Here is a 27021-nt window from a genome sequence, read left to right on the forward strand (position 1 = left end):
TCATTTTTCTTTTACATTGCAAAACACATCTCCCTGGATTTTTATCAGGCAAAATCCAGACTGGATTAATTGCTTTATTAGCCATCTGTCCTGGAGAATATTGCATATCTGTCATCAGTACTGTGCTCATTTCTTGGGGCTGGTCACCAGTTAAAGAAAAAAACATACTCCAAGAGTAATCACATTTTCCTCTTTAAGTGAGCTGTAGCAAAATTCCTGCCCCCTTTTAATCTAACGCAAACTGAGGTCTAATGCAAACTGTTCTTATCTTACAGGTAATTAGAGACCTGCCACTGGTACATCACGACAGCAGCAGTGTTACCATGGAGACTGGCAAGCCAGGATTGGCGAGTGCTCCAGTGCACATCAGCTCCGTCACAGCGCAGGCAGAGAAAAGGATGGATGTCCAGGCTCCCCTGACGGCTGTTTACATCCACACAGTACCTGCGCTGCCCGCGCAGCCTTACCCTCAGCCGCCTGCAGCTGCTCCAGAAGCAGCCACACTCCATCTGGGCATGCCGCCGCTCTACACCAAGGAGACATTTCCCATCCTCACGCTCCATATTGCTGGTGGGTTGCAGTCTCAGCCGGGATTGAGCCTGGCAGCTGCTGCTCCCGCAGCCAAACCCAAGTCTGCAGGAAAGCACGTGTGTCCTCACTGCGGACGGGACTGCATGAAGCCCAGCGTGCTGGAGAAGCATCTGCGCTGCCACACGGGGGAGCGGCCCTACCCCTGCACCACTTGTGGAGTTTCATTTAAGACTCAGAGCAACCTCTACAAACACAGACGTACCCAGGCACATGCACGCCTTTCACTGGAGTCAGAGCAGAGCAGCTTAGACAGCATGTCTGGCTCAAGAGAGACTTGCACTTCCAGTTTGTCTCTGGAGGAATGCGTCGAAGAGCCAGGCAGCACAGAGAAGGACTCCTCACTATCTGCTGCTGAAAGCACCGGTCCAGCCAGTACTCCAAAGGTCTGCTCTGTGAAGACACAGCGCTGTGTGCAGGAAGACAACGAGCTGAGCCTCACAGTTCAAAACTCAAAACCAAATGGAAGCGAAACGGTAATAAAGGAAAGTGAAAAGCTTCCACCGAGTGTTAGTAGACACCTTCCCCTTCAGAGACAAGAGGCCACGCTGTTTTCCAAACAGTGGGAAAGCTCAGTGTCAAGAGGGAAATCGCAGAGTCACGAGAGCACAGACTCTGGCTTCAGCGAGACTAGTGACCACTATCCAAGCCCTGGCAGTGTTTTGCTCGATCACAGTATGGATTCAGTCGCAGAATCCACCAAAGAGCATCTTGAAGAACCCGCCACCAGGCGCACACCTACAGAATCAGATCACGGCAGACAGGAGTCCAAAGACTCTGCCAGGGAGCAGGAGCAGAAGGCCCTAGAGGAGCGCATATCTAAGCTGATATCAGACAATACAGCTGTTGTGGAGGACAAACAGCTGGAGAATGTGAGGCCACGCAAGACCGTTTTATCAAAGCAGGGAAGCATCGACCTTCCCATGCCATACACGTACAAGGATTCGTTTCACTTTGACATGAAATTAGGTCAGACTCAGAATGTTTTGTCACAAAGAAACAAGAAGCCAGGGATTTACAGCTCTGTGCCCACTCAGCGCTCCTCCACCATGGACCATGCCCCCTTGACTCGCAGCAATTCCCTCCCCTTCAGTGTCACCCTCCTGCAGCCCGAGAGAAGCAGCCCAACCTCCTCCAATCAGAGGGATTATGTAACGCTAGTCCGAAGGGGAAGCTCTGGCCAGATCAACCCAACAGGTTTCACGATCAAGCCTGCGAACCAGCAATCATCCACCCACCGCCCACTGGTCCGGCAGACAGCCGTAGACTGCAACCACGCAACAGACGGTCTCATCAGGAATTCATCTGTGGAGGAGGCGTGGAGCAGCAGCCTCAGTTGTGACGGGGATGGCGGTGACATTTGTGGAGAACCGAGCAACAGAAAGTTCCGGAGGAAGAAAGCGCAGAAGTTCGCCTACAACAAGTGGTACATGTACGGGGGTGGAACATTTAAAAAGCTATACAATGCTGAGAAAAGTAGCGATAACAGTGTTATCAAAGGCAGGAAATGTTCAGCAAACCCTGAGCATGAGCCTGTTCAGGGTCTGCAGAAAAGGGCACCGCTGGCAGTAACGACAACAGGTTCGACAAGCAACGGTACCACAGTTGGCCCTCCTGCCAATCTCTCCTTTGTCCCTGCTGTGGATTTTAATCTACAAACTAACTCGCTTAATTCATCATGCCTCGCTCTCAAAGCTCCACTCAGGAGGAATCTGTCTTTGTCAGTACTGCCATTACCTTCTATCGGCTCACTGGTTAGTCACAAAACAGACTGTGTGAACAGACCAGAAGCTGGGAGACTGATGAACGAAGACAAAAAACATAGTGTTTCCACATCGCAGCTGTGCGGAGCCCATATTCCTTCAGACAGGAAAAAGCTGAGAACTGATGACAAAATAATTTGCCCTCTGCAGATGGAGACTGACCCAAACACAATGCTTGCTCATCCCACACCCTCTGTCACTCAGCAGGAAGCGAACCTCTCTTACATCAATCTTAAAAACAATCCACAACATACTCCGCTCAAAGGGCCTCTATTCAAGTCGGGCATAATCAATGCAAACACAACCTCTGTTAGCACCTCAGCAACTGCTTCGAGTCCCCCTGCTGCAAAGAACAGCTTCCTGCCCAAGTACCAACTCAAGTTACCCAATGTTGCTGAACCTGATTTAACTTTTTCACCACAAGTTGTGGATAAACCACCAGGAACTGAAGCCCACACTTTCACCTCAGTTCTGTCATCTCCTCACATCGAGCGCAGCGTGACCTCGGTCACAACGAGTGTAAAGAACTGCAAAGACCCCACAGCTTCACAGCTGGGGCTAACTTGTGATCTTAAGAAGACGAATGCTTTCAGCTCCGCGCAGGACCAGCTTGTCTCAACAGTTTGTCATGCTGCAACATCACGACTCAGTCAGAATTTGCCAGGCAGCGTAGCTGTAGTGCACAAACAATTTGCAGCAACCACAATAACCACAAGCTGCCTGCAAGATTATCAGGCAGGATTATGCAGCACTTTGATCCAGCCTTCGAAATGTACGACGTCTGCACAGCAACCCAGACCTGTTGCACCTGCTGTTTCTACACTTACCGTAACCACAGCGAGCAGTCAGACATCTGCCACTGCCGTTAAAGCTGCGTCATATGATCAGTCTAACCCTCCACTCTCTCACATACAACTCTCAGCACAATCAAACCTGCTGAATCCTGTTAGCGTACCACACGTTAGCACAAACACCCCCGTGGTGCCTTGTCACATTGTACCGTTTGACCAGGTACAGCCAGCTGCTCAGAACGTGTTCCATGTGCACACAGCAGACCTCCAGATCTGCCTCCAGATCATATCTGATGAGCAGTTAGCCCTCATTGAACCCCAGATAGAGCGTCTATCGGGTACCAGTGTCTCCCAGAGACAGGACGCTGAAGGTGGGACCTTAGAAGGTGTCCAAAGCAAAACTCTGGGCTCTTTTGCTGCTGAAAGCAACAGTGAGGCAAAAGAGAGTGCACAACCCAGACAACAAATGGACAAAAATGAGTCTTTCCCTGCACTTACCACTGAGAGAATAATGACTTCTGTGCCTTTGCAATTTGGGAAAGCAGAGCCAAGTTCCCACCTGGCTCAGCAAAGCACTTCCACTCAGGCTGCAGCATCAGCTGAATCTCTCCCTCCGCCACTACACCCACACAAAAACAGTCATGTAAACATGGTCACAGAGACTCAGAGCACTGCGGGTGATGTAATGTCAACTTCTGCTCTGCTTGGAGGTGTAAAGTCAGGAAGACGACAAACTTCAGTGGAGGAACAGACTCTCTCTCTGAACCGCTGTGCTGAGGAGCAGGTTTTGCTGGACCGGAGGGTCAGCCAAGGTGCAACCGTCTTGCAAGCTCTCTCTGGCCAACACAAGCTCAGCAGGAGCTCTCCCTGTTCCAGCACAGAAAATCACAATAACTTGAAAAGTGAACTGCTGTGCAAAGAAGGCCAACATAAGCTTAATAATCAGGGCGACTCATGTAATGTCAGCATAATGAAAACTAAGGGCAAGGCCTCCGAATACAAAGGAAGCAGGTTAGAAAGTGGAGAGCACTGCAGCCATTCTCCCTCTCCTGCATGCTCTGATAAACATTCTGGGTCGGTCTCTTCACTTTCTGTCAATAAAAGCAAAGCTGTGGGACAGCCAAACCCACAAGCATCCATCTACTGCAGTAATCAAGTGGAGCCCACAATATCTGAGACTTTGAATCCATCCAAAGATACAAACATGGGATGTGACAGAGTCGGATCTGTAGGTGATTCCAAAACTTTATTGGAAATCACCCCTCATGGATCACAGGATGTAATCAGCTCACGCCACTCAGAAAAAAGACCGACTCACTTTGCTTCAGCGTCCTCGAACATCCAGGTGGACAGATGCAAAGACAACACATCTGTGTGTGCAAGTATTCAGAGCCAGACAGCAGGTACAATTCACTATTTAAATGTATTACGTAACATATATGTTATTATTGCTTCCTACAGTGCAGTTTAAGAATATGACATCATTTTTGGCTCCGTACTGCAGTACAGTGGATTTAAATACAACATGGAATGAGAAAGGAGTGCCTGCTGTCCCCAAACTGCACCTGTCCCTATCTCTTTAAAGTCAACTTAAAGTGATGTGCTGACACTGACATGTCAGTCAATATTAAATTCAAAATATAGGTTAGCTGACAGACATACACTCAGCAAATGATAAACATCTGGCATTAGGATACAGTATAACTAGTATCTTTTATTTGACAGTCATATTTAATTAAGATTCTGTTAAAATATTCCACTTCCTTCTGTTATGTATCGTCATACATAGTCTTAAACTGACAAATTGTTTTAAAACAAGGTGAACTGATACGGTGAAATACAAATACTAGAACATACGCATGCTTTATTGCAGTTTTTGCATTTTTTCTCTTTCAACACTAGGTGGCACTAAAGATTCACAGATTTGCAATATGGAGCTCTGGTCTGTGCTCGCACAATTACCCAAACCTACAACTTACTGGGAATCAAATGTTTAGGCGAGCAGGGATTTGAATTGTAGGGAAAACAATCCAGTGGAGTTTCATCTGGAAATGTTTCTGTAGCAGAACTCGATATGGCTTCAGTTTTTGATCATCTTTGTCCTTTTCCGCTGTGACGTGTGGGCTGTTCTCAGGCTTTCATGCAGAACTCGTGTGTGTCCCACAGTGTTTGAAAGTGTCATTTGATCACCATCGCAGCATTGATCACATACTTTCACGCTTTTTAAATGAAAGGACTGAGGGATTTCAGACAGCTACAGGGTTAAAGGTCACCCCAGAGAGCAGAGGATAAACAAAATGCCTGCCACTCATTGACCTCCAGCTACTGCCTCCTGGGTAAAGGGGTTTGTACCTGTCCTGTATCGCTGACACAGAGGTTCAGACACATGGTAGCTGTCTGCATCTGTTTACCGCTAATAGGATTTTCTTGTAGTTTGTTATCATCTCTACCAGGCTAGTGGCACTGATAGAAAAGGTAGCTGTGGACCACAGAGCTTGCCAGGTTAAAAACATTTTCATTTCAATTGTAGTCATATCCTCAAATGCATATAACAGATGTGCACATTTATCTGTGTGTGGCACAAGAATGGGCACGCCCACTGGAAAAATATCTTTTTATCGCCCAGTGAATTCTTGTTTTATTGCTTTTACTTAGCTGGAATAAAGAGCTTTGGTTTCCACATTTATGCTTCTTCTCACATCGTAAAATCTCAGGTGCCCTTATGAACCAGCTTTCACTTGCTGTAACCCTTCCTCTCCCCCTTCATGTTGAACAGGGACCTCTTTATGTTCACCTGGTTTTATATAAAAGTTGTTTTTTAATAAAAAATCTGTTAATGTGGCTGATTCGCATGCAGCCAGAACAGTATCTGCAAATTAGGTTCCTTCTGACGTGTCGAAGAAGAATGTTTGAGAATGTTTTGTTGTGCATTTCTTGTGTAGTATAAGTAAAAGGGAACAAATCGTTCCAAGCAGTATCCCATTCAAAGTTTATCCTGATGTAACTCAGGCTGTAGCAGACTCATGTTGTTATCCTCCAAAATTCTTGCCTCTTTAGTATAAAATCCCACTGTTGTTTACTGCCTCACCACTGTAGATACATACTTTGTCTAACCGACCCATCTGAAGCCTCATGTGTGCTCCAGATAAACTTAAATACCTACCAGAAGGAAGATCAGAGTAAAAGCTTCTTTCAACAACCAGCATGAATAATATGAAGAATTACAGTGAACGCAATCCGCTTCAGTGTTCATGTGTGGCTGACTACTGCTTGAAAAAAATGCAGAATGACTGATAAGCAGTAAAACTGTGGATTCAGTTCCTAAAGAAAACAACTGCTTTTTCATTTGTTTTTCTTCCTGGAGGGCTTATGGAGGGAGCCTCCCTGGCGAGGTGTGCAACCCAGAAGGAGCTGCAGATGCAGGAACATGTAAGGACTCCCGGGCAGCCAGACAGCACAGACTGGAAGCAGAAGCAGAGCCAAGGGGCTGAAGAGAAAAACCACCAATGCCTGGGAGAGCGAGGTGACAGTGGGGTGACGGGAGAGGAGGAGGAGAACAGAGGAATCAAAGCAGACAAAGCTCCAGGACTGTGGGCCGAGTCAGACTGCAGATCCACAGTTTTATCAAAGGCAGAGGTGAGAGAGAGTGCATCTAATCAGGATCCGTGTTTACTATACAGTTCTTTTTTTCATGTGGTCTTAGTGTTTACAACACACATGCTGATTTACAAGAACAATTACAACACAACAAAAGCAAAGCCTCAGAGCCGCTTAAACCCCAACATCCAAGTTTTATATAAAATTTACAGTTTTCCGAAAATGAAACGCTAATAAATAATAAATAATAACCTCTCACGCTAATAAATGCATGAGAGGTTATTGAAATGTACCGTACTCTTGCTTCTAAAAAACGTACCTGATGACCTGCATTTTGGGAACTGAATGTTTAAGAGTTTACATATAAAAGACTTGTATCTGCAAAGGAAATAAAAACTATCAAACTCAAACTCAGGAGAATTTGAATGTTTAGACTTCTAAAGTTGAGTCAGTTTTATTGGATTAGTTAATTAATTCAAGCTCTTAGTAAAAAAGCCAAGCTGGAAAATAGAAAAATGAAAAACATAAAAGTATAAAACCACGTAACACAAGACAGAGAGAGGAAGCAGGAAGTTACAGTTAGAGATGGTAAACAGCACAACTATCACTAACCTTTCTCTCCAGCCGTCACCAGCATGCACAATGAGTTAGGAAAATAAGATGACAAGGATCAAATCAGAATTTAACAGTCCTGGAGTTGACCCCACTGTATTCTCTCTAATTTGCACTTTGCTGCAAGGTTATTAAGCTTTTAACATCTCTCATTTCAAATGTAGAGTCAGGATTAGGATTTAGTTTTAGAGACCCTCAGTCTGTTTGGAACACCCGGCTGAAAAATCTGGAATTGCAGAAATTCCAAAACAAATCATCAGACTTTATTTAAATACAGAGTCTTATTCTTCAAACATGTCCTGTTTAACACGTGGCTAAAACAAAAGCCTAATGCTAGAACCGTTGAGGTAAGAGGTTAACTAAACGTATCCCCAGGAGCTCATCTCTCTGGCTTTAGCTACACTGGTTTTAGTCCCTTTAGACAGAATAATGAAAACACCATGACTTGGATTATTAGTCTCATTACCAGAGGTGTGGACTCGAGTCACATGACTTGGACTCGAGTCAGACTCGAGTCATTAATTTTATGACTTTAGACTTGACTTGAAAAAATGTTCTAAGACTTGTGACTTGACTTGGACTTTTACACCAATGACTTGGGACTTGAATTGGACTTGAACCGGTTTACTTGAAAAGACTTGATATTTTACCCCAAATATAAAATTTAACATGCATATTATATGGAGATTGAAAATGTGACGTCATTCACGGGTAGAACCGCAAAGGATTCTGGGAACTCGTGGCAAGCGGTACTAGCGCACGCAGGCTTTCAATTAAAATCAGTTACACAGCGATAAAAAGAAACACAAAAATGTCAAGAAGCTGTTGTATTATTAACTGCAATAGCCGGTCGCATGACAGCCACGGGAAGCCGACGGGTAAAGAGATCGGTTGTTATCGGATTACGTCGTTGAAGAGAAATTGTTCAAACCATGTTTCCGAAGTAACAAAGAGGCGACTGGATTGCAGCCATTCAAAGACCAAATATAACGTCCCAGAACACTCCAGCTCACAGGTTAGTCTGCTCCAAGCATTTACACAAAGGTCAGTGTTTTTTAGTAGTTAATACGTCATTTTCATAACATAATTGGTGATATAGGTTACAAGTAAGTCTGGCGCTGAACAGAAATTGTCGCGCTATGCTCCTTTATTTATTGTGCATAAATAGTGAATTGTCCTGACACAATATTGCGTTTCGCTTCTGTTATTATGGTACATTGACCAAAAACATATACTTTTATTCACAGGATAAAACAGGATTTTTGTATCACTAATTGCCCAGTACGATTACAGCATACAATATTATTGTCACTGCTACATTTCTGTGATGCTACCAGAAATTATTTCCACTACTAATTAATTACCGTTGAGCTCAAAGGTCCTATTAATAAACGGTTAATGAATGTGTATTTATGAAGACGATTTGTGAGACTGGTAAACTTATGATACGTACGATGGTCTTTCGTTCTACACGGTGCATTTCAAGGTCCTGCACCCATCCGTCGGTAAACTGTACCTGGGCTTGTTGCAGTGACCGGAAGTTACTAAACTTCATGAGTGTATGCACTCACTCCAAGAACCGTATAATTATAAATATGCATATAAATATGCTACGATGAGATAGCTGACTTCATCTAACTAGCAAATGTTTTCCAGGCTACGTTGGTGATGCAGTTTTTTTTAATGTGTACGATATTTTTGTCATGCGATTTTAAAGCTGGTCCTACAACCGCATCCAAGAATAACATGCAGCTTATCTCAGAACTGTCGGTGAAAATTATTCTTGGAGCTAAGTTTAATTGAGCTGCATTTTAAAGAGGTGCAATTTCACAATTTGTGTATATTTTCTAAGTTCACTATTTTGTATGTGTTGAGAAAAACACAGATTTTAAAATTACATGGTCTAATATTTACATTTAGCATAACTGCAACATTATTTTTTCGTTTGTTTTTTTTAAAGACTCGAAAGGACTTGAAATTCAAAGTTTCAGACTTGTGACTTGACTCGGACTTTTACACCAGTGACTTGAGACTCGACTCTGACTTGCCTGACATTACTTGAGACTTGACTTGAGACTTGAGGATAAAGACTTGAGACTTACTTGAGACTTGCAAAACAATGACTTGGTCCCACCTCTGCTCATTACATTAGTCTATGCAAAACTCTTATAGGGTAGGTACAATATTGATAAATCATAGCACTGATAATGATATAATCAGTTTATCATACCTGTTCTATCGCCTCCTCAGCCACTGTAGAGCTGGTTCTAAATCCATCAGCTGCTGAGGCTGCACTTCTGCAGTAGCCTTGTTACTTCCTCAGACAGGGGCAGTGGTTAAAGGCTCATGGAGCTGGCTTCTCTAATATTTCAAGATGGGCTGTTTTAAAATTTGTTGTTGTATCACTGCTTTTCTTTGTGAGGATAAATGATGAAGAAGACCATGTAAGGAATGTTGTCACTGACATAATAGAAATGGGATGTTTTTAGTTTATAAGATTTACATACACACATGTGCAGTAACGCGTTACTGTAATGTTTTTCAAGTAACAAGTAAAGTAAGGGGTTACTTTGCAAAAAAAAAGTAATTAGATTACTGTTACTTTCCCATAAGCACGCTACGTTACTAAACCGTGATTTTTTTGGCAAGAGTGTCTCATGACAATGACGTACGAGCGTGCGACGTCCGTGGCAGCAACAGACGTGTGCAGATCAACGATGGATAATATGGTGTGCAGGAGAGAGTACGACCATGCAGCGTTTAAAGCTTGGAAGTACTCACATTACTTTAAGTTTGAGTCTGTAAAAAGTGCCAAAAACATTAGCGTCTGCTGTTCACTCTGCGTGGGAAGAAAATATCTTTCTACAGTGAAAACTTAAACTTCAAGTCTGAGCGAGCACCGAGCACGCTGCCACGGGAATGTGACATTCACTGAGAAACCCCCGGATCCTCCCACTGACATGAACGCTGTGGCACCGGGCAAACCTCCACCCGCCCCACTCCTGCTAAACAGGTGAAAATAGATTTAAGAGCGACAGGACTCAGTGCTGCTCAATCTTTTATTTATTTTTTGCTGTGTTTTACTTGCATCTATTTGAAAGAGTGTAAACACAGAACTTTATTTTATTTTATAAGCTGGAATCTGCAGGAAATAGGTTTAAATGTTAAAGAATTTCTTCTTGCATATAATTAAATTTTTTGTTGATGCAATGCACATGAAGTTAAAAGATTAAAACTAATAAAACAAGTTTTAAAAAAAGACTTTTTCATTTGATTCAGTTTTATATGATGGATTATGCAGAAAAAATTGAATTGGGCTGAAAGGTCTGTTGCTTTATTACTTATTCAGTTTGTGTATCAAGTTTTAAAAAAGTAACTAAGTAATTACTTGCTTTTGAAAATAAGTAATCCGTAAAGTAACGGAATTACTTTTTGGAGAAGTAACCAGTATTTAGTAACTAATTACTTTTTTCGAGTAACTTCACTAACAGTGCTCCTATTTGTGTGACCTCATTATTTAATGTTTAATACGACAGTTCACAATTGTTATATACAGAGATGGGCAGTAATGCGTTACTTGTAACGCGTTATTGTAATCTGATTACTTTTTTCAGGTAACGAGTAAAGTAAGGGATTACTATTGCAAAAAAGGTAATTAGATTACGTTACTTTCCCGTAGGAACGCTGCGTTACTGCGTTACTAAAACCGTGATTTTTTGCGAGAATGTCTCACAACAGTGAGGTAAGCGAGTGCCCCGTTAGTGACAACAACTGTGTGCAGATCAACAGTGGATCATATATCGAGTGCAGGAGAGAGTATGAGCGTGCAGCGTTTAAAGCGTGGAAGTACTGATCTTACGTTGAGTTTGATTCCATAAAAAGTGACAAAAACATTAGCGTCCATCGTGCGTGGGAAGAAAACTTCTTTTTACAGCGAAAAAAACCCCTAAACTTCCGAGCAAGCACCGAGTGCGCAACGACGTGTTGGGAAACTCACAGAGAAACTCGCTGATTCTTCCACTGACCGCGGCACACCTGCACCAGGGTAAACCTCCGCCTACCGCAGTCCTGCTTTACAGGTGAAAATAGAGCAACAGGACCGCTGAGTCTTTGACTTTATTTATTTTCTGCTGTGTTTTACTTGCATCTATTTGAAAGAGTGAGTGTAAACACAAAAAATATTTTATTTTATGAGCTGGAATGTGCAGAAAATAGGTTTAAATGTTAAACTAATTTCTTCCAGTCAGAGAATGTTGCATATAATTAAATTTTTGCTTGATGCATAAAGTTAAAAGGTTAAAACTGATAAAACAAGTTTAAAAAAAGAGACTTTTCCATCTGATTACATTTTGTATGATGGATTATGCAGAAAAAGTAGAATTGGGCTGAAAGATCTATCGCTTTATCACCTATTCAGGTTGTAAATCGTGTTTTTAAAAAGTAACTAAGTAACTAAGTAATTAATTACTCTTGAAAATAAGTAATCAGTAAAGTAACGGGATTACTTTTTGGGGGAGTAATCGGTAATTAGTTACTGATTACTTTTTTCAAGTAACTTGACCAACACTGGTTATATATATGTGGGTAATCTGCAAAGGCAAACAGCCTTTCCCACATTGACTCAGACACATGAACAAAGCTTGTTCTTGTTCTGTACCAAACATTATTTTGGATACTTATTTATTTACTTATTATTGCTGTATTCTTATTTTACCAAAGAGCGTGAGGTAGGTGATTCTTCCTCTGCTGTTTGAATATAAACCCTCTCAAAACAAAGTCACCACCCAAATCTACACACTAAAAACACTCACACTGTGCACAATCCTTTCCAATCCAGCAGTCTTTTGCAATACTTTTTACCATTTTAATTTATTCTTTATCTACTAAAGTTTGCCACAAATCCCTGGTGCAATAAGGCCGTCCTTATTTGGGGATCATATAAAAGCAGGTTTGAGGCACACTGGGTTGTTACATCACATGATTGTTTTTCATTTTTTAACACATTTACCAAACAAAGCACAACAGCCAAGCCAGAATTTGTGTTCTTTCATTCTTATGAAATATTTGCAGCACCATAAATATAAAACCTCCCAAGATGTGTCACAACACAGAAGAGAGTGGTGCAAGAAAAAAAAGATTTATAAATATACTGAACAAAAAAGTGTATACTACCAAGCCACACACAGGGGCAAATATTTTGTGAGAATTTATGGGGCATTTGCACTTGAAGCAACAGCAATAAATTCAATTCCGCAGTATGTTAATACTAGAATTAGGCAGCTGACAGCAATTACAAGAGATTTTTATGGCAGTAATACTTCTTCTGGATTTCGAACTTCAAGTCTTATTATAAAGGAGAGTCTTTGTCACAGCAGGTCTCTATCAAATTCAATAGTATTTAGAAGTGGGTCACATCAACCTTTATGCAAAATGTCAACAAGATCCACCATTTTCATTCAATTAAGTTTCAGTTCAAATGTATTTGTACAGGGTCGAATCACAACGACAGTCATCTCACTTCACATTCCTTGTCTATGTAAAAAGCAATGCACGGTATTCTTTAGCAATTAGGTTGTTCACTCCTCATTTGTATTAAGTTGGCTCCAGGCAATACAATTACAAATCAAAGTGTGTTGGTATCAGTGAATGTTGAGTGCAGTAATGTTGATACAGATGTTCCAGAAAGTGTTACAGCTGCATGTCCAGCATGTGGTGCAAAGGGTGTTGGGGATTTATGAATTATCAGTGTCGTCTTTTGGCTAGCTTATTATTCCAGCTAGATATCTGATGACCAGGAGGGTGTATGTATTGATGGCTTCTCAGCATCCCCCTTGCCTTCTGGAGGAATTTGGCTGTGGCTGCCCTTTTTGCATGTTTGCCATGGTCTAAGGAGCTTGGAAAGAAAAGCATCTGGAATTCTTTAAGCTTCCTTCAAGACATTTCACCTTGAATCCGAAAAGCTTCTTCCCTATGGGAGTGTCCCCAAGTGAACCCATTGTGAAACCTAGCCCAACATGTGACTTACTGAGGTCAAATAGCCCAGGATGTGAGTGGGTGCTAAGGCGGCTGGTGTAAATCTGGGACTCTCCACCAATTGCTCTTAGAACTGAAGAAGCTTCTCGGATGAGACGTGAAACGTCTTCAAGGAAACTTGAAGAAGTCCAGGCACTTCTCTTTCCAAGCTCCTTAGACTATGATGACCTGGATGACTGAGAACCTTCACACACACGTTCGCCATGATTCTTATTGGTCTGTGGAATACCCAGGTACTTGTAGCTTTCCTGTATCTTGGCTATTCTACCTTCTGACATTCAGTCTAGATCTTTCCTCTTTTTGCAACCATTTGGCCACACTTATCCAATCACAATGACATGTCTATGTCCTTGCTGTAAATCTTGGTGAGGTGGATCAGTCAGTTGATGTGTTGCTTGTGCCTGGCATACAGCTTGATATCCAGCAGGGACAGGATGTGGCTGATGGTCGGTCCACTCCTGAATCTATATCTGTATCCACTGGTAGTGAGGAACTGGTTCAGGGGGTCGATCCATATCCTGAACAGCAGTACAGACTCTCCATCGCGTGGGTATATTCTGCACTTGGTGATGACTTGTGCGACTGTCTTGGAGCTGGCCTCTCTAGTGTTCCACAATCCCACTGAGTTCCCAATGAATGTTTTCAGTGCACTATTAGCCACGTCCAGTATCCATGTTCGGAGCATTGAGTTAAAGACTTTCTTCTAGTCAGTCCATGTGGTGCTCAGGTTGGTCTGCTGGTCTTAAAGTTCTGGTGTGCAGCTCTATCCACCGGTAGTTGGTGCTTTGACTCTCTGGTGTTATTTCCAATGCCCTTCTGAGCTATGCTTATGCACTCACCCATGTGCGCACTCCGGTTGGTTGTTATGATGCCTGAGAGGAGCTTCCATGTTGTGCAGAGGAAGTTAATCTGTCCGTAGTTTGATGGTGTCTTGTGTTGATCCTATGTGATCAGAATTGTTCTGGCCCATGTTAGCCAGTCTGGATGAGTACTTGCTGTTATCAGCCCATTTATTTGTGCTGCCAGGTAATCATAGAGTGCTGTTAGCGTGTTCAGCCAGAATGGATCGTGTCAGATCCTAGCGCTGTCCACCTCTTCATTGTATGTCTGCCTTTGTGATGTTAACTGGTTCTTGGCATTGCCATCTTGGCCTTTGTTTGTCCAGTTATGGCCATCATGTTGTACTTATTCATCCAGGACCTCTCACTCACAACACCCTACTGCACCTCAGTTGGGTGGAGCGTTCTCTATATGCATTATTTATTTTTATACCCAAGTGTTCCTGGGATTACTGCGGCAGTACCACTACAAGCTCAGTGGTTTGAGTGATAATGGTAATGGGGGTGGTATATCCAGAGAAGATCAATATCCAAACACTGCTGGGTCATAAAAATAGAAATTAAAAATTGCTGTAAATACTTAATACACTGGCAGGATACTAGACTAGCCCATGTCGACAACTGGATTTTCCTGTAAGATCATTTTACGACAGTTGTGTGTGTGCATGACCATGGTAGTTGTTTATGTACATGCTTCTCTGTCCAAGTTTGAATAAATTTTGAAGTTTGAATAAATGTTATGAGCTACAGAATCAAAATTAATTGAAGTTATATTCCTGTATTTTATTAAATAATTAAAAAAAATCACGTGTATATAGACATGTTTTTAAATTTCTGAATGTGTTACAAGTTGTGGTCAGTTGACTGAAGTGGTTAAAATGAATAAATACATTTGGGTAGGCTGTGCTGAACAAAAGAACTCTTGGAATTGAACCAGCACTTATATTGTGCTTTTGTAGTCTGACTGATGACTCAAACTGCTGTCTTTGAGGGGTGAGTATGCATGAGGTCTATGCAGTATTTGGGCAATCCAGAAAGATAATGAGAGGGTTCAGTGGCTATAAAATGATTCCATTGTTTTGATGGTATAGTGGTAATAACACTCCTCATATTTTTCTCTCATTAAAAGGAAGAAGATCAAAAGGTCAAGAATGATTCTTTTAAAAACCCTTGGCCACCCGAGGAACACCTTCAGCATGTTTCCCAGATGCACTCAGGAATGTCTGAATACCCCCAACTGAGCTGTCAGCAAGCGTTGAATACATCGAGTAATCTCAACATACCTGCGTGCAGCATTCAGACGACCCTTTTCACTTCTCCAAAACTCCCTCTGGAAATTAACCACTCGTATCACTCGCAACACAACTGGCAAAGCGGTGTCACTCATAACCAACCAACACAGGTCTTACCTGAATTCAATTCAAGTCGACATATCAGTGCAGGAGCTCAGTTATCACAAACACAACATATTTTTTCAAGAACTGAGCCCACTATTCAACAAACTTTCTCAGTCCCAGACCAAAAGCAAACCAGCGTCAGTCTGACCATTCAACAAGGAAATAGCACTGCAGGTAACAGCAGCACAACAATAAGCAGCTGTAAGAAGTTCAACTTAACAGGTCACCAAAACTCTAATGTTGGGACATTACCCTCCACACATGCCGATCAAGTTTCTCAAGCCTGTAGAGTTGTTACTGGAGCTAGAGGAGACATCCAACCATCAAAGATGTATCACGATACTGGGTCTCCATGCAAGCCATTTCTATACGCTGACGAGAAGCATGACACTACAGCCAGTGACTCTGGAAGAGCTGACATTACCAGCAAATATCATTCTTTTTACTTGGCTGGCCCACTTCATGGCTACCAGTCTGCTGAGTGTCTGAACAGTGGAGTGAGGCCTGTGCAGAGCTGCCAGGAGTATACAGAAGACACGAGCAGCAGTGACGATGAAGGAAAGCTTATCATTGAACTTTAACAGACAGTAAAGCATACATAGAGTCTATTATTTTAATTTTATTTGCTGTAGATATTTGTTCAGAGGTTAAGTTGCTCAGGAGGCAGAAGTAATGTCAGTGACTGGGTTAACTCAGTGGCAGAGCTTTGTTTAATTAAAAGTCACGATATTTCAATATGGGGCCATACATCAAGGTAAAGTAATGCTACAGTCCTGTAATTTTGTACCACTCTCTTAATTTGACTGAACAGGAAGTTCAATCACAGTATCTAACATATGGCGCAATAGCACAGATTTGTGTTTAGCTTTGTTGTCACTTTATTAATACAGAGTAACAACTGAGATAGTCATCGTTGATTCATGTGAAAACACTGACAGTCTAGAATAACTGGAGTTCTTCCTCCTCTTTCCCACTCTGCCAACAGCAGAACACATGTAGCGACATGCTTGCAAGCCTGCAATGCCATTAACAGGCCTCCAGGCTTGCTTGGAAATCTTACAGTTGATATAAAAGTAGGGGAGTGTTCAAACGCAACAAACAAGACGAAGCTTCAAACTCTCTTCTTCACAGTAAGGCTTTCTTTTTGCACAGAGAGTGAACTCTGAGCTTCTGGCTTTTCCAGCACTCAAACAAACCTGAGGTGCAGGTCATACTATAAGAGGTTATTCATTAGACTTGCATGAATGTAATTGGTCCTTAATGTGTTTTGTTGCCTCAGCTTCAAACCCTCCACATAGGAATCCCCAAAGTGTCCATTGCACTCATGTTCACTCGTATGACAATTATTTTCCTCACCTCAGACAGGTGAGCTATTAGAAACACTTTTTACAGTTAAATCAGCTCTTTTGTAGCATCTGCCCTCAGTTTGAGCTCCTGAGCTCTGTCATAGCTGCTGGAACATCTTTTCAAGCTCAGTGAAAGTCTGACCTGTTTAAAGTCCAAAAATATTTCCATAGTATTTGGAACTGCCAATACACAACCTTGCATTTTCTTAACCACTTATCTGGTTCCTGATGGTGGGAAACTGGAGTCTGTGTGAGTTGTGATAGGCCAAGAGGTAGGGTAATCCGTGGAAAGGTCATCAGGCTATCACAGGAATAACACACAGAGACCAGCATTCACATCCACACCTACAGCCAATTCAGAATTACCAGTTAACCTAAGATGCACGTCTTTGGCCTGTCAGAGGAAGCCAGAGTAACCATGAAAGCAAACTCCACATAGAAAGGCACCAGCTGGCCAGTGGATTTAATCCAGGACCTTCTTGTTGTGATGCAACATTGTTAACCACTGCACCATTGTGTGACAATTATGACAATTGTTACATCATTGTTGTGCACGTGATGTTTTTTACAGAAAGACAAATTAGTAGCAATAACAAGACATTTTCTGATACAAGAAGTTGCTGTAGGTGGATACATTAATAACTAAACATGCTTTTGCAAACAACATTAATCATTTATTAAGTTGCAAGACTTCAAACCCAGGCTTAAGTACACCAAAACACCAAAGCTAATTAAAATGACCAAAACCATTTTGTCTGCCTCTCGGGGGTACACTGTACCAGTACAGTCGAACCTAGCGCTGTCATTGCTAATGCCACTCGATAGTTGAAAGTTCTCAACTATCACTCAGTTTGCTTAACCCAGCCACTGAGTTTTCTTCTGCCTCTGAGAAATGTTGTGCGACTTCCATTCTGCTCTCTCACACATGCACATATACACAGACACACAAACAAACTTTGCCATAATTAGTGTCTACCTTCCCACAATGACTCTCTCTGATAAATTGCACTTTGTAACTTTCCCAGACAACACCTGCTTGTGTGAATCATGTACACATGCTGCCAAGTATCTATTAAGTTGATCTCTGCTGTCAATCAGCTCACCCAGGTAAAACAGACACTGGCTGCAGGGCCGTGACCCTTTTCCTAGTCTGGGTTTTGTAATGAATCAGCATCTACAATAAGGCACCTGGGACAGGAAGTGTGCATGTGTGTAACATTTTTGTAGATAAATCTGCACTCGGCTGCACGCTGACTCGCTTGTCACTCGTCAGCCCGTTAATAATAAAAACCCCCTTTTGCACCTGACGGAGGGAACATTGTGTTCAGTTGTGTTTCCTGTTTGGTTTGACACAAAGGAAAGCTATCCTTGTTCGTGTTTCAAGCAGATTTCTCAATGTGTTTTCATTTTCTAATTTTATATTCTTGTTTCATCTCCAATTATTTGCATATTGTTTGATGATTTCAATTATTTGAAAAAAGTAAATGAAACTTTACCCCAAATACTTCTCCTGTTTTCACTGCGTGCTCTCTCTAGCCTGAGCTGCATCAGGCCAGTCATTTTTTTCTTTGTAATTATATCGAGCATATAACTGTCACACTCAGACACACGTGTTAGCACATTATTATCAAATTAAATCTTCATGTATTAGCTTGTTAATTCATGTTAACAGTTGCTAGTTTATGCATCCAGCATATCAGCAGTCTTCTTTCTTGGAAACTTCTAGTTCCAGAGGTAATAATGTAATGTCACTCACTTTTATTTTTTCCCAATAAATCATGATTGTCCTATAATTCAAGTGTTGCAGACAGCTGTAAACACTTCGGTTCTTGGCAACTATCGCAGTCAGAAAAATGTGAAACAGCATGGTAGCAAATTAAACAAAAACTGTGATTCAAAACTGATCCACCATCCAAAGACGAACTGATTTAAAGATGCTGTGTTGTGCTTTTTGCATCTTCCCCATCCCTCAGTCATGCAGCTATTTTGTTCATGTAAATGGTCCCCCTTATGAAAGATTGGTCAGGCTTCTTTTTTAATGCACAATCGGCACCAGCCATTTCAACACTAATGCTGATCCAGTAACGGCACAGATAGCACATAGGACACTTTACCGATGGAGCTGCACAAGTAAACCTGTGTAAGAAGCAGGGCAACGAGCATGAAACATATTCTAACAAAACATTAACAGAAGCTGAAGCTTGCTTAAAGCAGTATGATCTCAGTGTGCATGAGGTGAGAAAGTTAACCTCGTGAATTATTTCTTAATTTTTAGTTATTGTTTAGTTACAGTCAACAAAGACACAGTGAATATTACACTGAACCACAATCAGTCGTTTTCAGCTCCTCACTAATGTGAGTTGTCACACACCATCACAATCTCACCATAAATCATTTGTTAGAGCTGCTGCTTGTCAGTTGAGTCCTGAAGTCTACCATGGACGTTCCTGCTTATCTACGACATCATTCAACACCTTAACCAGAAGGGCATTCTCAGATCTCTACTTTGAATTTCTTTGAGTACAATAAGAAATGGGAACTTCTGCAGTGGAAGATTGAAAAACAATTTAGCTAACTGTTAAGATGGCTGTTGACAGTTAAACTGTACAAATAAACAATAAATAAATATGATACATTTCAATTAATAATTTTAAAAAATTGTTTAGCTTGTTCATCAGAGTGTCTTTAACTAAAATAATAGACTGGCTACACATCTGGAAGGTGTGCTAATCATGCATTAACATTGCTGCTTTTGAAATGTGACATTTCATACTGCAGCAATAATAATAATAGCAATTAAAAATACGAGCAGTAATTATAGGGGCCTTGCACCTTTCAATCCGTTGAGATGTGCTGCATGCTGCAGCTGAGGGACTAATCAGACTGTTGGACATATACAGGGAGTGCAGAATTATTAGGCAAATGAGTATTTTGTCCACATCATCCTCTTCATGCATGTTGTCTTACTCCAAGCTGTATAGGCTGGAAAGCCTACTACCAATTAAGCATATTAGGTGATGTGCATCTCTGTAATGAGAAGGGGTGTGGTCTAATGACATCAACACCCTATATCAGGTGTGCATAATTATTAGGCAACGTCCTTTCCTTTGGCAAAATGGGTCAAAAGAAGGACTTGACAGGCTCAGAAAAGTCAAAAATAGTGAGATATCTTGCAGAGGGATGCAGCAGTCTCAAAATTGCAAAGCTTCTGAAGCGTGATCATCGAACAATCAAGCGTTTCATTCAAAATAGTCAACAGGGTCGCAAGAAGCGTGTGGAAAAACCAAGGCGCAAAATAACTGCCCATGAACTGAGAAAAGTCAAGCGTGCAGCTGCCAAGATGCCACTTGCCACCAGTTTGGCCATATTTCAGAGCTGCAACATCACTGGCGTGCCCAAAAGCACAAGGTGTGCAATACTCAGAGACATGGCCAAGGTAAGAAAGGCTGAAAGACGACCACCACTGAACAAGACACACAAGCTGAAACGTCAAGACTGGGCCAAGAAATATCTCAAGACTGGTTTTTCTAAGGTTTTATGGACTGATGAAATGAGAGTGAGTCTTGATGGGCCAGATGGATGGGCCCGTGGCTGGATTGGTAAAGGGCAGAGAGCTCCAGTCCGACTCAGACGCCAGCAAGGTGGAGGTGGAGTACTGGTTTGGGCTGGTATCATCAAAGATGAGCTTGTGGGGCCTTTTCGGGTTGAGGATGGAGTCAAGCTCAACTCCCAGTCCTACTGCCAGTTTCTGGAAGACACCTTCTTCAAGCAGTGGTACAGGAAGAAGTCTGCATCCTTCAAGAAAAACATGATTTTCATGCAGGACAATGCTCCATCACACGCGTCCAAGTACTCCACAGCGTGGCTGGCAAGAAAGGGTATAAAAGAAGAAAAACTAATGACATGGCCTCCTTGTTCACCTGATCTGGACCCCATTGAGAACCTGTGGTCCATCATCAAATGTGAGATTTACAAGGAGGGAAAACAGTACACCTCTCTGAACAGTGTCTGGGAGGCTGTGGTTGCTGCTGCACGCAATGTTGATGGTGAACAGATCAAAACACTGACAGAATCCATGGATGGCAGGCTTTTGAGTGTCCTTGCAAAGAAAGGTGGCTATATTGGTCGCTGATTTGTTTTTGTTTTGTTTTTGAATGTCAGAAATGTATATTTGTGAATGTGGAGATGTTATATTGGTGTCACTGGTAAAAATAAATAATTGAAATGGGTATATATTTGTTTTTGTTAAGTTGCCTAATAATTATGCACAGTAATAGTCACCTGCACACACAGATATCCCCCTAAAATAGCTAAAACTAAAAACAAACTAAAAACTACTTCCAAAAACATTCAGCTTTGATATTAATGAGTTTTTTGGGTTCATTGAGAACATGGTTGTTGTTCAATAATAACATTATTCCTCAAAAATACAACTTGCCTAATAATTCTGCACTCCCTGTATAGTATATATAGTATAATAGTTCCTTATTACTTCCTCTAGGCTGCGTCAAAGAAGACACAGTACTTATATGTCAAATGAAATGTCATGTACATCAAATGTGTATCGCCAAGTCACTACGTGGCGCTGTGAGTGTGACCTTATACTGACACACAGATGTTTCCAGACTTGGACGCTAATCATGTGATGTTTGGCACAGATTATGGTTATGACAGCTTCTGTCAGCAGGTCTGTAAATAAAAAACAGAACAACAGAAGGGTTGAGTCTAATTAAACTAAATCATCATCTGCGTAGGTTGATTACTGATATTAACATTAAATTTTGTATTGATTTATGGGTTTCATAATAACTGCAAACTGATGACAGCTGTAATGCTTAAAAATGAACTTGTAAACAAAACAACACCGTAGATAACTGTGTAATTGTCCTTTTTGTGCGCTTTTATACAGTTAAAATAACATGTTAGTCTCACCACCTGCAGGTACTTGTGTTTTAATTTTAATTTGTTAAAAATGTAAATGAACATTGTGATAACATCATTTTTACTTGAAGCTATCTTCCATAAAAGTATTTGGGTCACACTCCAAGGGTGTGGACTAAGAACTCATTGTCACCACCACACTGATCTGTAACTCATCTTTGAACTTGGCATAGTTGTGCTGACACTGTGTTTACATTGTTGTGCTGATAAAAAAATAAACCCAGATGGTGTCACGGTGGTGGAACGGACTCAGGCGCAGACTGAGAAAGCACGGTTCAACAATACTTTATTAATCACACTGGTGCGCTATGTACACGTGAAGGGGGGGAAACACCAGGGTCCCGGGGATCAATAGGCTGGGGAAACACACTTCTTCGCACTTGCTCCGCTCCTTGTCCAAACAATCTCCACACAAGCAGCCCACTCACACTCACGGGGTCCAGGGGTCACAAAAGGGCTGATCCAGGTAAACCTATTTACACAGACGAGGGTAAGTCAAAGGCAAGCACGGGAACAACAGAATCGCAATGAAGCCAGGCAACGCTAACGAGAGTTACTCAATATTCCAGCGACGAGTAGCTCAGAGCCCCTGCCTTAAGAAGAGCTGCAAATCACCGGACATCAGCTGCAGGTGCATGGGCCAAGGGCGGGAGCCCAATCAGAGCTCCGCCCAGGCAGACAGGTAGGAGAGAGAGAGCAAGGCGAGGGCAGCAGACAGAGAGTAAAACAACAAACACTTGTGGCCACACTGGGCTGGCCAGGGAGGCACAGGGAGCATGACAGATAGCAAACGATAGCTGAAACTATTTTAGGACAAAGATGTTGTCAATCAACATGAACTCTAACGTTAATCACTTTTGCACTCTTGGTTATTAACCAGTCCCAGGTTTCATCAGTTTGTTAACACTGATCCAACATTTATTTCACGTTGACCGTAATGATGATTGTTCAGTGTCTTCTCATATGGAAAAGAAATAGTAAAAACTTATATGATTTACTCATGAAAGTGGCCACTTTCTCATTACTTTCATATATTGTTTTAGTAAATATCCAAAACATACAAGTTTCATTATATAATTTTTCAGGGGATCTTATATCTGTTTTCACTCTTATATGCTTTTCATACAAGTTTCACACAAGACAGAAACTTTATAAGATTTATATTTATCTTTTCCATATGGGTTCTCTCTGCGATCTGTCTACAGACAGACCTTTCGTCAAACTTAAGCTGCTTTTTGATCTCATCTGAATGTTGAAAGTTTGGTGACCTTGTGTTGTTATGTTGCTGATAAAAATCTGTCCACAGACATAACTGATAAACTTCCCCACACAGTATTTGTGCTTAGTTTATTTCAAATTAGCATATTTGTCCATTAGAGAGCCTATACAGATACCAACACAGAGGGCTGTGCAAGGTGAAAATAATGCCAGTGTGCAAGCTGTGTCATGCCATGCTTCTTATTAAGAGGCAAAATATCCAAACCTACATGGTCCTGTGTGAAAAAGCGATCGCCTCCTAAAACCTAATAACTGTTTGGCGAGCCTTTGCAGCAACAACTCTACTCAAGTGTTTGCAATAACCTGCAGTGCACCTCTACAGTCTTTTACAGCACTGTGGAGGTGCTGTAAAAGACCTTATACTTTCCCCTTTACACAAAGGGGAAAGTATAAGGTAAGTTTTATGTCTATACAGTCAGGAGAGAGTCGAGTGAGGAGTTTAGGGTGATGAAAGGCCCAAATGAATCAGTGTTTTTTTCTTTTTTCTAACTATCTCATCACAGGTCTTCCAACTGATCCCAGACTCTGATCTTTCTAAACCTAACCAGCTTTGTTATGTGGCTGAACGACACCAAGAGGCAAAGCCACTATCTACGATGTTCTGTTTATTTCCATAAGGATTCGACTTGTTGATATTTTAGAAATGGGTTTTTTGTTTGTGCTGTAGTTATGTTGATTCCTTGTGTTTATTTTATTGTGAAAACCTTTTCTTTCTCATAATTGTTACTCTATGTAAGTTATTTCCATGTTATGTGACTTACTGTTTTGTTTTAGGAGGCCTTTGTCTCTTGTATCTGTTTTCAGTTTGACTTCCTTCATCTTATTTCCATTGATTCGTCTGTACCTTGTTTTTCACAGCTGTGTCTCAACCCCCTTATTAGCCCTCAGTGTATTTAAAGTTTTGTCTCTCCTTTGCTTTTTGTTGGTGTGCCTGTTTACCTGATTTGTGTGTTTCTGTTTTTATTGTTTCATGCTCTTCGCGTACTTCTTAGTTAATGTTTAGTTTGTTGCGTTTAACTTCAAGCCCATCTGTGAGTCACACATTTGGTTCCTGTGTCTTGCTAGAGTTATGAGAGAGTGTCCAATCCACAAGGTCCAGTGCGGTCTGTGAAGCCTGAGCCAACATGTCCCGTGTTACCAAAGTCTCCAGTGTAGCCCTGAACTGTTCCTCAGTTTTGCTCTGGCCTCGGGCCGGCCCCCTCAGCTATTGCTTGGCTTTGCACCACTTCGTAATTGGCCACCCAAACTGTCCTTCTGCTTTGTTTTACCCTTGGGCCAACTCCTAAACTGTTTTACCTTCATTCCTGGAGTTTTTGCGTTTGTTTTCGCTTTGTGGGTGTAGGGGGATGTGGGCTGTTGGTGGAAGAAGGGGAAGGGAGAGAAGCACAAACACTGTATAATCAAGTGTTTGTGCTTTATTTAGAAAAAAGACATTTTTTATTATCATCAAACACTTTTTTCAGGAACTTTTGATTAAAATGTGTCCTCTTTGCAGATTCACAGCAATGTCTAGAGAAATACATGTTTCAGAGTGATATTCTGGATATACAGTATTCACTTAAAATTTGTTTTTTCTTGTTACTTCCAGTAACAAATCACGACAACAGTTGCCTTAAGGCGCTTTATATTGTAAGGTAGACCCTACAATAATACATACAGAGAAAAACCCAACAATCATATGACCCCCTATGAGCAGCACTTTGGCGACAGTGGGAAGGAAAAACTCCCTTTTAACAGGAAGAAACCTCCGGCAGAACCAGGCTCAGGGAGGGGCGGGGCCATCTGCTGTGATTGGTTGGGGTGAGAGAAGGAAGACAGGAGGAAGACATGCTGTGGAAGAGAGACAGAGGTTAATAACAGATATGATTCAATGCAGAGAGGTCTGTTAATACATAGTGAGTGAGAAAGGTGACTGGAAAGGAAAAACTCAATGCATCATGGGAATCCCCGGCAGCCTACGTCTATTGCAGCATAACTAAGGGAGGATTCAGGGTCACCTGGTCCAGCCCTAACTATAAGCTTTAGCAAAAAGGAAAGTTTTAAGCCTAATCTTGAAAGTAGAGATAGTGTCTGTCTCCTGAATCCAAACTGGAAGCTGGTTCCACAGAAGAGGGGCCTGAAAACTGAAGGCTCTCCCTCCCATTCTACTTTTAAATACTCTAGGAACAACAAGTAGGCCTGCAGAGCGAGAGCGAAGTGCTCTAATAGGGTGATATGGTACTACAAGGTCATTAAGATAAGATGGGGCCTGATTATTTAAGACCTTGTATGTGAGGAGCAGGATTTTGAATTCAATTCTGGATTTAACAGGAAGTTTACTTACCTGGATGATTGAGAATGCATCAAGACATGATCAACAGAAATCAAAGATTAAAACTTGACAGATTGATGGTAACGTGTCTCATGAAAGCACCAGAAACATTAAAGTTATGTAAGACCCACATTGACCTCCTGAATTGTAGTGAGATGTCACAACAATAACAGACTTCACTGCAATTCTATCATTCCTCACAGTGACTAAGTCCTGACTACTGCTTCACACCCTTAACAAATGGGAATAACTGTCAAATTATTCATTAACCATATCATTCATCATCCTGTGCTTATAGGCAGGATCTGACTGAGGAGGAAGACTCACTGAGAGTATTTAATGGCACATACTGAAAATTAAGTTTTGCTGACATCACTTACAAAACATCCACAGAGGAAGTGATTCAAGGTGATGTGGTAACCAGAGACCATAAAAGGTCAATCACATTCAGCACCTGAGATTACCAATGTGAGCAGAGGATACGTGACTGACGTGTAGTAGGGTAGTACAAGGAAGGATAATGATTTTACTTAGTGGGTGAGACATGAGAGTGAGGTTGTAATGAAAAAAAGCCAGTAATCATGCTTGTAACAATTCAAACCTACTAACCACATCTTCTTTCCGTTGCTCCCTTTAGGGGTTGAAACAGCAGATCATTTGCCTCCATCTCACCCTAGCATCCATTTCTATCATACCAACCCTCTGTATTGTATCATAGTTCGTTTTTTTACCATCTTAGTTTATTTATATTTTCTTAGTTGCTTCACTTGTAGAATACAAAGGTATGATATACTGATGCACTGCAGCTGCCTGAAGCTCATGGCTGAGAGAACCCTGTGAGGGAGTGCATCCTTTTAGAGATCCTGACCTCTGCCCTCATGCATCACATAAAACACCCAGCTGCTGGTGTTCTGCAGGCACAGCCCTGTCAAATTGGCAAACCAGAACTACAGGTAGAATAATACTTACTTTCAACATAAAAGCATAAAAGCAACACAAACAACAATACAAAATACACATATGATTTCTTAATTATAATTAAGAAATTTACACAGATATATAAGCCCTGCATCAGATTAGCATCACTGCATCACTGTCCAGAGTGTATCCCGCCTCTTGCACTAAGAGGATAAGCCCTATCCCCAGCGTCCTCCTCTGGCACACCAACCCTCTGCATATCCTCCTTCACTGCATCCATGAACCTCCTCTGAGGTTTTCTTCTTGTCCTCCTACCTGACAGCTCCAACTTCAACATCCCTTCTCCATCCACTATTCTCCACCTTGTCTCTCTAACTTTGCCACTTAAACTTCTCAACCTTGTCGCTCTGCTTGATATCTGTGTGCTAGGCCACTATTTGGAGTCACTAAACTGGGTCTCTGTGTCATGTTTGTGCTGTTGGCGCACAAACATGGGTGTAACGCGCCTTTGATTTCAGCAGCGTTCAGCACGGTCTTTTATTTTGAAAAGTGTCTCAGGAAGCTGGCGGGATATCCATGCTCACTTGTCACAGCGGTGTCAGCTCAT

General features: G+C 41.7%; 2 protein-coding genes across 5 annotated transcripts in view; one reads left to right on the top strand and one right to left on the bottom strand.

Annotated features, from left to right (window-relative positions):
- The window catches only part of cstf1 (cleavage stimulation factor, 3' pre-RNA, subunit 1), a 27300-nt gene extending 17447 nt beyond the window's left edge, over window positions 1-9853 (bottom strand). Inside the window, exon 1 of the mRNA XM_082532958.1 lies at window positions 9582-9853. The gene's annotated coding sequence lies outside the window, so the exon portion shown is untranslated. The remainder of the gene's footprint in view (window positions 1-9581) is intronic.
- Window positions 1-18468, top strand: part of znf831 (zinc finger protein 831) — a 25124-nt gene extending 6656 nt beyond the window's left edge. For all 4 annotated transcript variants that reach the window (XM_082532952.1, XM_082532951.1, XM_082532953.1 and 1 more), the window contains 3 exons: window positions 276-4545; window positions 6507-6778; window positions 15353-18468. In XM_082532952.1, coding sequence (XP_082389078.1) covers window positions 324-4545; window positions 6507-6778; window positions 15353-16201 — 5343 coding nt within the window. In that variant the 5' untranslated portion in view covers window positions 276-323 and the 3' untranslated portion in view covers window positions 16202-18468. The remainder of the gene's footprint in view (window positions 1-275; window positions 4546-6506; window positions 6779-15352) is intronic.
- The last annotated feature ends 8553 nt before the right edge of the window (window positions 18469-27021 follow it).

Source organism: Aulonocara stuartgranti (assembly GCF_965226115.1).
Source record: "Aulonocara stuartgranti genome assembly, chromosome: 5".
Classification (NCBI taxonomy): domain Eukaryota; kingdom Metazoa; phylum Chordata; class Actinopteri; order Cichliformes; family Cichlidae; genus Aulonocara; species Aulonocara stuartgranti.